General features: G+C 40.4%; 2 protein-coding genes across 2 annotated transcripts; one reads left to right on the top strand and one right to left on the bottom strand.

Annotated features, from left to right (window-relative positions):
• Positions 1–1,012: 1,012 nt before the first annotated feature.
• Positions 1,013–3,033, bottom strand: LOC108605674 (importin subunit alpha-3-like). The gene has a single exon (XM_033294367.1). The coding sequence runs from the start codon at positions 2,948–2,950 to the stop codon at positions 1,403–1,405; it is 1,548 nt and encodes a 515-aa protein (XP_033150258.1). The 5' UTR covers positions 2,951–3,033; the 3' UTR covers positions 1,013–1,402.
• An 8,701-nt stretch (positions 3,034–11,734) lies between these two features.
• Positions 11,735–12,265, top strand: LOC108605323 (calcineurin subunit B-like). The gene has a single exon (XM_017994992.1). It carries the CDS (start codon positions 11,735–11,737, stop codon positions 12,263–12,265), a length of 531 nt encoding a protein of 176 aa, XP_017850481.1.
• Positions 12,266–12,506: the final 241 nt, after the last annotated feature.

The raw sequence follows: 12,506 nt of genomic DNA, 5'->3' as shown, positions 1-12,506 counted from the left end.
TAGCAATGGGCACGACTAACAGATGCTCCTTAAGCTAGACTCAAATCAAAGCAAATAAGCGTACATCAAATCTAACTATCTATCAAAATTTCTAGGGTATACCAACAACAATACACACACACACACACACATTAGCAATATGAAATCTTCATTAGCGAGCAGCTAGTTAAGTTGGATTTCGAACAAAATTTGTATTGGCTCAGGCAGCTGGTCAGGTCAGTCAGCGTCGCACTGAAATCACTTCCGTTCGTACAAATTGTATGTGAAACGTGAGAAATTAATATTGTAGTTGATCAGCCAAGCAGACCGCCCACCACCCACCCATTCAGTAGTAGTAGTAGTTGTTGGCTACGCCTTGTGCAGGAAGCGCACTACAATGAGTTCATAATTAGAAGATTGAGCCAAGCGAGCGTGTGCCAGCATAGTATACTACAACTTAAAACTATGTTTATAGCTGAGCCTGTGCCTGAGCCAAAAGCTAAGCGACATGCATAAAATATATAAGAAGTGAGCGCAACTTACCGCGAACAGCTGTGAGCGCGACTCAGCGTCTGGATATGTATCAACATATAGTCTGTATATATATAGCACATACAATAAAAATACACTTGAAATTAATTTTTGCGCATGCAATGATCAATTTACCGGCACGAAACACACGCGAACAACAAACTTAATTCGGCAGACTGATCCAGCCCATATTAACATTATATTTATGCATACTAAGTAAGCTACACACTTGTATGCTTGTTTACTTCTCAACACTTACATTAACATCTTACAAATTTGCACAAAAACAAATAAAACAAAATAAGTATTTTACACAGCAAAAACTTTTTCGCGCAACAAATCAACGACAGCGATTGCGATTGTCGCAACTTGATCGATATAAAGCTGCTCGCATAAATTAAGCTATGCAAATACGCTAGATCTAGCCTAAAATAAGCTAATATTACAGCACTGATATACAAGCTAGAAATGTAATGTTATGATTTCCGTTAAAATTCAAATTCTTTATTATAATTATTATAAATAGTTCTAAAATTTCATGTGACTGTGTTTTATTGTTTTATATAGCCTATTTGTTGTTCGCTTGCGTATACGTAGCTCTTTGAAAGAATTTAGACTCGTGAAGAGTGAACATATTAAATTTTGATTATAAAATGATACTTCAACATGTTTGATGTTTGGTTGGGTTATTGTGTTTTGCCTAGTATGTATTCCTGGTTGTCTACTGTTAGTTGTAACTATGCGTTTAAGTAGAGTCTGCACATATGTATGTATATAAATATATAATGTCTGTATAAATGTACAATGTAGGTATAAATGTAGGTAGTAGCAGCAGTTAGTGTTGCACAATGAAATCTTATTGCTAATTTTTGCATCATCTCGCTCAAACGGGTTAAAACTGGAATGAATTCATCTGGAGTTTGTCAGTGGCCGGATCAAAGTTGATTTCTGTGCTCTCCGCGGTCGGTGGCAAATTAGCTGGTTCGTTAGCTAAAAAGAATTTCTCAATTATTTTATAAGCCTGTTTGTAGATGTCCACATTCTCATGGTCTTGCAAACGCTCAATTTTGGCCAGACCATCGCATTGTTCAATCAAATTCTCCACATCCTCTATTTGAAAATTTTCGGCCACTTTGAGCATGTTAGAGAGACCGTCAAGCACAATATCGATGACTTCATTGTCCTGGGAAGTAAGCAGATCGCAGAAAGGCGCTATGACACCCTCGTTGACCATTGTTAACACCTGATCAGGGCTTCCGTTAAGGGCCAGGTTACTTACGGCCCATGCAGCTTCCTTCTGTGTGTGATATTCGCTTTGGTGGAGGCTCTCAATGATCTTGATGAGTAGGCCAGTATCGATAAGAGCCTGCACCTGTAACTCGTTGCCAGCTGCAATATTTGAGAGGAACCAGATAGCCTCTTTCCGTATTTTCTCATTGCTATGGTCCAGCAGCGCTGGGAAATATGACAAGGCGTTGTGGTTGAGCACCTCTTGTGTTTGCTCGTCCGACTCTGTAACAATATTGCCAACGGCGCGAAGAGCCGCCGTTTGCACCTTATAGTCAGTGTTGTCGAGAAGCGATACCAGCTTGGGGACGATACCACTGTCAATTACCATTTGGACGTGATCGCTGCCACCGTCTGTCAGATTGCAAAGGGCCCATACAGTGTCGCCCAAAATAGTTGTGTCCGTGTGCTTAATAAGCATATTGATTGCCGGCAGGATTTCGGATATAACGCTAGCTGGCGGCGATGGATCCTTGCACCGGAATAAGTTTACAATTACCCATGTAATGTTTCGTAAAAACGGTAGCGGAGCATTAGGCTTTAAGAATGAGAGCAATGGTTGAATAAAGCCTTGACTAATGACAAAATCGCGCAGCTTAGGCCCGTCGCCTATTATATTTCCCAGCGCCCAGATAGCCTGTTCACAGACAATCCGAGCAGGTGACTTAAGCAACTGCAGAAAGACCGGTACAGCGCCAGCGACCACAACCTCTTGGGTTTGATCGGAAGTGCCGGATGCAATGTTAGTTAACGCCCAAGCAGCCTCGAATTGAAGTATTGGATCATCCTGCTTCATGCATTCAATCAGAACGGGCAGAATATTGCTTTTAATCAACTCTTCAATGGGTAGTGGATTCGTTTCACTCGACAGCACTTCGCGTAATGATTGAACAGAGGCTAACTGTTGGTCTGGCTTGGAAGGATCTGCTGCGGACCAAATCAGTTTTTCCAATTCTACTGTATTGGGCATTGGCTCGTCCTCGTCTGTGTTTGAATCCTGATTGGGAGGAACGTTGCGACGCTTTAATATTGTTTCATCGCGCTTGCTTTTACGTATCTCTACAGTCACTTCATTACGCTTGCGACGCATTTCATCCTGATCCTTTGCATTGTTTTTAAACCTTTGAAAATGATTCCGATCGGGCGATGCCATTTTTAATGTTTGTGGTTGCGTGTCAATGAATTGGAAATATATTAAAATTCGAAATGGTTGTTATTTTAATGTGACTTTTTCCGTACCTGTTATGAATTTGACTGAATAGTGCCAGTCATCTATAGAAATGTCTTTGAAGTTTTGACCAAAGCCTATTTGATGTAAACAGAATTACTCTTCCTGACAGCATGTTGACAAAACATGCGACTATCGCAACTTTCTCGATATAAGGCTAGATCTTGATCTACGCTGAGATAAGTTAATTTGGCAGCACTGCTATGATATCGATAACGTAAGCGCGATCCTTGGCTTGTCGCAAGCGTAAATTGTGCACTTTTTGTTCTTGTTTTTATGTGCAATTAGTCATTAATACAATTAGTTTTTGATATAATGCGTAAATATAATGTTAGTGAGCGTTTGTGCAGTTTTTACTACGGTGTCTGGCATATTGCGCAGTTGGTTTAAGTTCGGTTACACATACATACATATGTACGTTTATTGTATGGATTTATTAAACATAAGTGCATTGTTTGTTTATCAATATTTGCATAACATATGTATTACAATTTGCATCAAAGGAAATACGTCTTATACTTTTTCGCGCAAAAACTTAACGATATCGATTGCGACTGTCGCAACTTGCACGATATAAAGCTATATCTAGGCTTAAATAAGCTAATAACGCAGCACTGTCATCATATCGACGTCGTAAGCGCGATCCTTGGCTTGTCGCAGGCGCAAATTGTGCCCAACTTTAACCTGTCCACTTGTTTTATATATGAAATTAGCAGTTTGTCAGTGTAAATATGTTAAGTGCAAGTGTAATTAAAATAAGTTATTGTTAAAATACGCCAATATAATGTTAGTGAGCGTTGATGCAGCTTTTGCTACTGAGTCGGGCAAATTGCGCAGTTGGCGGAGCCGCGTGTCTGATTTATGTTCGGTTATACGTTTAGTGCATTGATTTCTTAAACACAAGTGCATTGATTTTTTTTTGATTGTGTGTGCTGAAGTGTATTTTTTTTCTTTTTTGTATCTGTGCAATGTGTTTTGATTGCGTATAAGCGTAAGTGTATTTCGTTCAATGTGTCTGTGACTGCATAGCAACAGCATTCGCTCTTATACGCTACTCTTTGGTTTTCGCTTGGTAAGTTCTGCTTCTTGCTTGAGCATCCTTGTTTTTTATATCACAAAAAATAGTCGAAGAGCAATTGACATATGATCGCTGGCTTAAAATACCTGGCGACAAAATACTAACATGTGTAAATAACTGTATGTAATACATAGATAGTAAGTACATACATATGTAGAGTACATATTGTATATCAGGAACGCAATTGTGGCTCTTTTTAAAGCACAATGGTGCACACACAAAAATCAAGTGTGAGACCATACGCGCACAATGACAACTCGGGCGGGAAAAAATACGCACACGGACACAACAAAAAAAATTGCTTGTGCGGCGCACAGCGAGCGCACCAAAAACACCCAGATGAGACCGAAAAAGGGTCGTTGTGGTTTTTTACCCACAACGAAGGCAAGCGCAAAGAAGTCGCGAGTGTCGTATCGGCTAGCATAAAGCATAAGCGAGAAACAATATCGCTTGCTATCTCGCCTCTCGTCGCATTGGCAGCGACGGCGGACGGAGACAGCAGGTAGCGAACAGAAGCACGCAGAAATATTTTGACACTTTTCTTGTGTTTTGCTTCGGGAAGAATTGCCTGCGCACAAAATGCTGCTGAAATTATTTTTTATACGCACAAGTAATTGCATTGTGGTCTGATCCACAATTTCGCTTGTGTGTGGCAGTACTACCATGGTGTACGCGTTGTGTTTTTAGTGGTGCATATGTAGAGTACATATTGTATATATATTCCATTTCGACATGGTATGCAAAAGAAATGTCAAAATTCAATTTAATGCTGTCGTAACGAAAATCTGTCAGCTTGCAGCATAAATATTGTCAAAGCCACAAATACACACACACATACACACACACACACACACACACACACACACACACACACACACATGCTACGTTCACAACACACAAAGCGCTGCCTGCCTGCGTCTGTCAGTGCCAATTGTGGCTGATTTGCGCTTTTTTGCGCGTTCTCTTTGCCTTAAATTTGACTTGCCAGGAGCTAAGCACAGCGGTGTTTATGCGAAGACGTCAAAAATCGTTTGATAAACGAGTAATGTGGGACACACACACAGACACACAGACAAAAATATATATGCATCCCAAAAAGGGCAAGGCAGTGACATTGACAAGTCAAATGGTTGCTTGGCATATGCAAAATGCTGCGGCTTTCAATAAAAAGGTTAAGCGAGAGTGGGTGGCACTCTTTGAACTTGCAGCTCTTTGACTTTTGTGCATTGCCGAGATCAGTAAACGCTCTTTGCTTAGTTTTGAAGCTGCTTCACTTTAAGCAAGGCTGTATCTGTGTGGAAAGTGTGTATGTGTGCGTTTGCCTGAGCGCACGCACAGTTGTTGTTGTTGTTGTTGTTGTTGGGTTGGTCGTTTATTTGGCTGTAATGCCCAAAAATACGAATGCTTTGACTTTGAGAATTAGCTTTGTGATAACATGCATGCGTGTGTATGTGTGTGTGTGTTCCAGCGCACTTAATTGGGCAAACAATTGCCTGACTTGCTTACAAATGTGCGTGAAACGAGGCAAGAGTCAAAGTCAAAGACGAGAGCAGCACCCTCAACAACAACAATAAGCAAAGCAAAAAGTCAAAAGCAAACGCACACACACACATTAAGCTGTCGCGCGTGTGTGCGTGAGTGTGTGAATATTGCCTGCGATAAATTATTTTAAAGCATCTCACGCTGCTCTCTCTCTCTCTCTCTCTCTATCGCTCTCTCTTTCGCTCTCGCCAAGTGTTGTTTGACATTCGTATCTATTTAATATACAGGCAATCGCATCAGTTTTAATATTGTTACGATTTTATTTACGCGCAATGAAAATTTATAAACGTTTATGACATGCAGCTCCCCTCCCCCACCCGCGTGCCCAAATTGCTTGATCCAAAGCAAAAATATTCTTGGCCAAACAATAATTTCATTAATAATATTGTTATTATTTTTGTTGTTGTTGTTGTTGTTTCTGGCATTTGTCGTTTTGGCGGCTGCTCAAATAAAATTTATTGTTTCTGAATTTTCTTTAGTCATTATTATAACGCAGATTTATTATTTATTTATTAATTTGTTTTGCATGCGGATTATTCTGTATGTGTGTGTGTGTGTGTGTGTGCGCATCAACTATGGCAGCAGCAAAATAAACATTTCGTTTGATTTGTTATCAGGTAACGGCTGCTGCTGTTGTTGTTATTGTTGTTGTTGCTATTATTTTGTTGTTGTTGCTGTTGTTATTTTTGCTATTATGCTAGACGATGTGGCCGGTCGCTGGTGCGCGCTGGCGTTTGTAATTTCGTTTTCGGCATTATGTAATTTATTAACTTTTCATTGAAAGTTATGTGCGTACGCCAACGCTGACGACATCTTTAATTAATTACATTTTAACATGATAATTAATAGTGCCATGGGGGAAGAGGACACAGCACCCAACACATCCATACACATCCATATGCGTTGGTGTAGTTGGTTAGGTCGCGTTGACAGACGCCAACAATAGCCCAAACCAATAACGAATTGATCGGCTGACAGACACACACACACACACAAACACAAACACACACTCGCTCATTGTGCGTGTACTTAAAGCTTATCGATAACGACATAATCGACCAGGCTATTATACTTGCTGTTAAAGTTGATACTCTGAGTAGAATTTGGCTTATTGTTGATGCTTTAATTAAATCAACTTATCAACAAATAAATTGTCAATACGTCATTGTTGTCAATTAAGCACACACACACACATATTCATATATGTACGGACTTGAGATTCCACATCAATTTGTTGTCAATCAATCATTTAAATGTGGCAAATATGCGAATAGACTAAATTATGAGCGCGCGAGAGAGAGAGAGAAAGTGCCACAGCGCTCATAAGTATGCTATAAAAATTGTATGAATTGACTAAATTGTGAGCGAGAGGCAAACACAGCTATAAAAATTGTAATAATTGAGAATTTATGTTTCAAAACATAAAAATCCATCGGCTTTAAACTGCTTTAACATATGGCAAACAGCTAAGCAATATAATCATAACAAAGCGTGCGATTGCCACTGCTACTGCAACAGTCTAGTCACAAACACAAACACACACACATAAACATATATATATATATAAATATGTTGCTGCTGCTGCTGCTGCTACTGATGACCATAATGATACACAAACAATTGCCAAGGCATTTCAATTCAATTCAATATTTTTCTCTGCCTTTGTTGTTGCTGCTGTTGTTGTTGTTGTTGTTCCCTTTTATTTGTGCTTTTGCTTGTTTTTTGTTTTTTGCCGCATTCTCAGTGAATTTTATTTTGACTGTTTTATCTTTCCGCCTGCCGTCTTGGTCAACGTCTGTCCCTGCATGTCCATCCGTTTGCCTACTGGACCCAAAAGTTGTTTTGACAGTAGCCAAGATTGAGTTCTTATTCAATTTGTACGGATTTTTTTTTAGCTGTATGTTTGTACTTGGATTGGGGCTGGGGTTGGGGTTGGGACTGAGGCAAGTGCCGCTTTACCCCTTTTTATTTTTTTTTTGTGCTCAAGTCCGCATTCTTAACTAGCTGTTGGAATTTATTTCATATTATTGTCATTGTTATTGTTGTTGTTGTTGTTGTTGCGTCACTAGTTGGCCTTGTTTTGGCAACTCGAAAAGAACTCGCAAAGTTGCTGTGGCCTCAGCTGCAGTTAACTTCAAGCCGAGCCCCGTGTCTACTTCGCCCCCTTAGTACTTTAGCCGGGGCACGTCTGTTGTCTTGGCTGTCTTAACTGCAGGTCCTGGCATATGGCATAGACCATAGACTCTCCAACTTGAAGTTGACCAGCCAAGTGGCCTGCACTACACTACACACAAAAAAAAAGCGAAAAATATAAATAAATAACAAATACAAAAAAATGAAATAGAATAAAAATATGTAAGGCACAGTAAATGTGTTTGAAGTTTGCTGTTGAGCATAAAAATAGCAATGAATAAAAATATGATATATACTAAAATGCAATTAAAATTTCAAGTTAAAAAACAATATCAATTCTAATCTGAATCTAATCTTATGCTTATTGCTGCTTTATTGCAAAAAGCAACAACTAAACTTGCTCTAAGCCCTAAAGTGGTTTAGTCAGCGATTACTGTAGCCCGAGAGCATGCAAAATGCGCAATAAACTTCGTGACGACTTCGACAACAACAAGAGGGACGCGGACCACCACCCCCCCCAGCCGCTTTGGCATGAGCACTCAGACTTAATAATAGCGCACATATCTCTCATACTTTTTGTTGTTCTATTTGTTTGGAGCCAAGTTTTGGCAACTTTTGTGGCAGGTTGTTATTTTTGTAATTGGCACTTTTGGTTATCGATAACGCTCTCTGGCCCTCTCTGGCCGACGTCCAATTATGATGGCTATAACATATGGAAAGCTGGAAATCTTAATCAATTGTTGCTTGCAGTTTGGCCTTTTGTTTATTTAAGCGCGCGCTGCGTTCACTGCGATTTATTTCGAAGATGAGCTGTGAGCTGCTGCGTTTCTTAGTTGGCAGTCGACCCTTGGCCCGAGTGGTAGTGGTAGTGGGGGGTGGGGACTACAAATTGCCAACTTAGTTGTTATTTGTTGGCCTGACTCTCTGACTGTCTCGGCAGCTTGACGTGGGGCGCCGCCACCAGCAATGTGCCACACTAATGCCAATGCATAAGCGAAAAATCCAGTGGAGTGGGAATGGGGCTGGCTTGGTCGTTGCGGTCCAATATTCGTGGCCGCAGCACTCTGATGGCTCTCACGTCACCACTTCTGCAAATTGCGGCAATAATGCAACAAAGGTTTCTTGGGAAACACATACACTAACACACACACACACACAGCAACAACAAATTGCATGCGCTGGGGCCACTGAGGCGGCGCCACTGCCACGCGGCACATGCCACAAAACCCTAGAGCTGGGGCTTGCTATGCGCGTTGCTTTTGCCGCGTGGGCGCGCCACCAGCAAGTGGGGCGTGGTGGTGGTGCTGGTGGTGTGTGGATTAGGGTGTCAGTCACTTGGCTGCATTTCATCTTGGCTCGAACATTTTTTACATTGCGCTTTCTTTTTGTTTTGATTTTTTTCGTTATATTTTGTTTACGTTTTCAGTTGCGGTTTCCGCTTTGCTTTGCTTTCTTTTCGCTCGTTTTTTTTTTTCTAAGGCTAGCACACATTTTTGTTTGTAATTTAGTTTGGAATGCCGTCGCGGTTTTCTTAGAAAAATCTTTGCCGGGTGGGGCCCAAAACTCACTTAACGGTGTAAGGGGAATTTGCGTAATTGCAAACCGCACTGTAAGTCACACAGACACGCACACACACAGGCGGCGTGTCTACGAATATTTCATATTACGCATACGCCAAGTTAATTGCAAATTGTTGTAAATAAATTATAGATAGTTTTCAATTAAATGTCATAACTGAAAACTTGTCAAGTTTCATGTAAACTTGCCGTATGAAAAATAACTGAAATATAATTAATTCTCAACTGACATTTTGGCAAAGACAAATATTAAATTTTAGAGGCCATTACTAAGCTGCTAGCAAAGCTGCTCTCAATTCTTTAAAGCATAAAATATAATTGATTAGTTTTTAGCTATAAAAATGTAATGCAAAATTATTTTAATGCGCTCTTTGCTACGCGTCCTCGTCATTTCCAATCAAATATACATCTCAGCATTTTGAACACTCAGCTTTGCATATTTTGTATATTCTGCATTGTCATAGTTCACATAGTCATGCTAATTTTAATTTAATAAATTACACACTCACATGAGTTGGCCCTACAATGGGGCTTACTGCTGAACTGCTACTGCAAAAAATTCAGCAATACTAAATGGATACTGTATATATATATATATTTGTTATGCTTTAAATGTTACACAGGCGGCGGCATTAGCAGTTGGTTGGGAGGGCGTTCCACGTATTTTGGCATATGTCAAAATTAATTACGTTAGCAACATTTTGACAGCTTTTCAGGCCAAACACTTGGCCAGGCAACAAAGCAGGCGAGCGCTAACCACAGTGTTGATAACGGTAATAGCGCAAAGCGTGCGTGTGTGTGTGTGTGTGGACAGTTGAATGACTGCAACATTGGTTTTGTTTGCTTTACTGCTGCGCAATCATCATCGCCAGCGCTAGCGCCATCGTCATGAGCTTGGGCAAAGCATGATGTATTAATAAAAGAGAACGACAAGGCGCAGCAGCCATGATGTCAGTTATATATATATATATAATGTGTGTGTATATAATTGATTTGTTATTCAAATCGCAGCACAAACAAATTAACAAAATTAAATCAACCATTTGCTGATTGAAAGCAAAAAAGCGTTAGAAGTTTTTTTTTCGCTGTTCACGCCTGAGTATAAAGACTACTATGTGTGTGTGTGTGTGTGTGTGTGCAAATTAATGAAATTAAATCGCTTTCATTTTAATGGTCCAACTGCCTGGGCAGAGCTGCTGATGCAAAGAAAGCGTTAAAGTCAAAGCTGCCGGAGCGTGCGAAAGAGAGAGTGGCAAGTGGGAGAGAGACACACACAGCATGTGAATGACCACATTGGCCAGCGTTAAATGCATATCGGCGAGAGATCTCAACCCACAACAGAGCGCTTGGGCCAAAACAGGAATCATTCGTCCCAAGGCAACAAAAAAAAGAAAAAGCAAAGAATAGAAAATAGCAAACGACTAACAAGTCGCAGTTGAAATACGCTACAAAAATGCTAAGAATTTCTTATTATTAATAAATATTATTATTAATATTAAAAATTTTTAAAGCTATTTATGCATTAGTTTTTTTTTTATACAAGCTATGCAGCAATTTTTTTGCTTCTTATATATTACTCGATTTCTTGTTGCTTTTTTCACTTTCGACTCGACATCACGTTAATACGTATGAAATTGTTTGGTGATGGAATCTGGCACGTGATGCGAATATTTGGAATTAATTGCAAAAAGCGGCGAATTGGCGTCAACTTCCGTACCCCACTAACTTACAAACCCAAACAGGCGTTGACTGTGTTTTCGATGCGTTAATGATGTGTAAAACAGAGAGAGAGAGACAACAATAAAATATACAAAGAACAAATTAGTTAGCCAAGTTGAAAACTTGATATGCGCTTTAACAGTTGCCAGAGATTTGAAATGCACAAATGAATAACTTCAAAAGTTTGAAATCTAAATGAAATTTAATACATTTAATTTGTTGTGTGACTCAATAGTGAAATTATTAGCTGTCTAAGAAATTGATTAACAATATTTAAGTCTCAGCTTTGCTTTGTTTCTTATGCGACCAGCAAAAGTCAACAACAAGTCGCAGCTGAAATACGCTACAAAAATGCTAAGAGCTTCTTATTATTAATTAATATTATTATTAATATTAAAAATATTTATGCATTAATTTTATTTATACATATATATATATATTGCTTCTTACATTTTGAGTGCTCAGCCACTCAAAAATCATTTACTTGAGGCTTTGTAATGTTTGTCGATTTTAAATTAAAGTTGATAACCGAATACACACACGCACCTAGACACACACACATATAATAGATATATATATGTATTTGTATTTAGTGCAATTGGCTTAATATCGCAGAGTGAACTGAACGTCCGTTCGAGGGAAAGCAAAGCAAGCAGCGCCATGGGCATTGTGGCCTCGAGACATCTGAGCGCGGCGGAGCTGCAACAGATACAGACCGAGTCGGGATTCTCACCGCATCGCATCGACTATTTGCATGGGCAGTACGAGTCGCTGGAGCGGGACGATGAGGGGCGCGTGCTGCGCAGCGAGCTGTTGAAGGTGCCACCGGTGGCGGCGCATCCGCTGGGTCAGCGGCTGGTCGACGTCTATTTGCATCCGTCGTGTGGCTTTCAGCATTTCATGCACGGACTCTCCCGCTTTCGACGCAGTGCATCGCTGGAGCGCAAGCTCCAAGCCATATTGAGAATGTATGATAGCGATGGCGACGGACTGTTGAGTGCGGCGCAGTGCGATGAGCTGCTGGGTCAGCTGCCGGCGACGCGACGCGAGCTGCGCGCCATGCGCTGGAAGCTCAAAGCGGTAATGGAGCAGCAGCAGGGCCGTCAGCAGGGCTATGTAACTGGTGAGGATTTGGCGTATATAACGCGCGGTGTGGATCTGGATCAGAGCCTATCGCTGCGCTTCAATTGAAGGGCTCGGCACGTTCCCTATGCTGGCAAATCTATTTACAAATAGTCTATGGGTATGGCCACTGTCGTCAGTCCCCTCTCTGCCCTCCCCCCCCACAACAAACTGACGTGAATATCGTTTGCCATTTCGCATAACATCACGTTGCAAAAGAAACTTTTCACATAAACGCAAAAGTTAAGTCATTCCTGAAAATTGTTTCTTGAATTTACTGTGCGCACTTCAGTTCAAGCAACACTTTACC

This window comes from Drosophila busckii, chromosome X, assembly GCF_011750605.1.
Source record: "Drosophila busckii strain San Diego stock center, stock number 13000-0081.31 chromosome X, ASM1175060v1, whole genome shotgun sequence".
Taxonomy (NCBI): Eukaryota; Metazoa; Arthropoda; class Insecta; order Diptera; family Drosophilidae; genus Drosophila; species Drosophila busckii.
Note: the sequence above shows the minus strand (reverse complement) of the source record. Positions and strands in the feature narration are given on the sequence as shown.

What these genes read in the sequence shown, in the direction of transcription:
- LOC108605323 (XM_017994992.1), top strand. Translation starts at nt 11,735, where the DNA reads ATGGGCATTGTGGCCTCGAGACATCTGAGCGCGGCGGAGCTGCAACAG.
- LOC108605674 (XM_033294367.1), bottom strand. Translation starts at nt 2,950, where the DNA reads ATGGCATCGCCCGATCGGAATCATTTTCAAAGGTTTAAAAACAATGCA.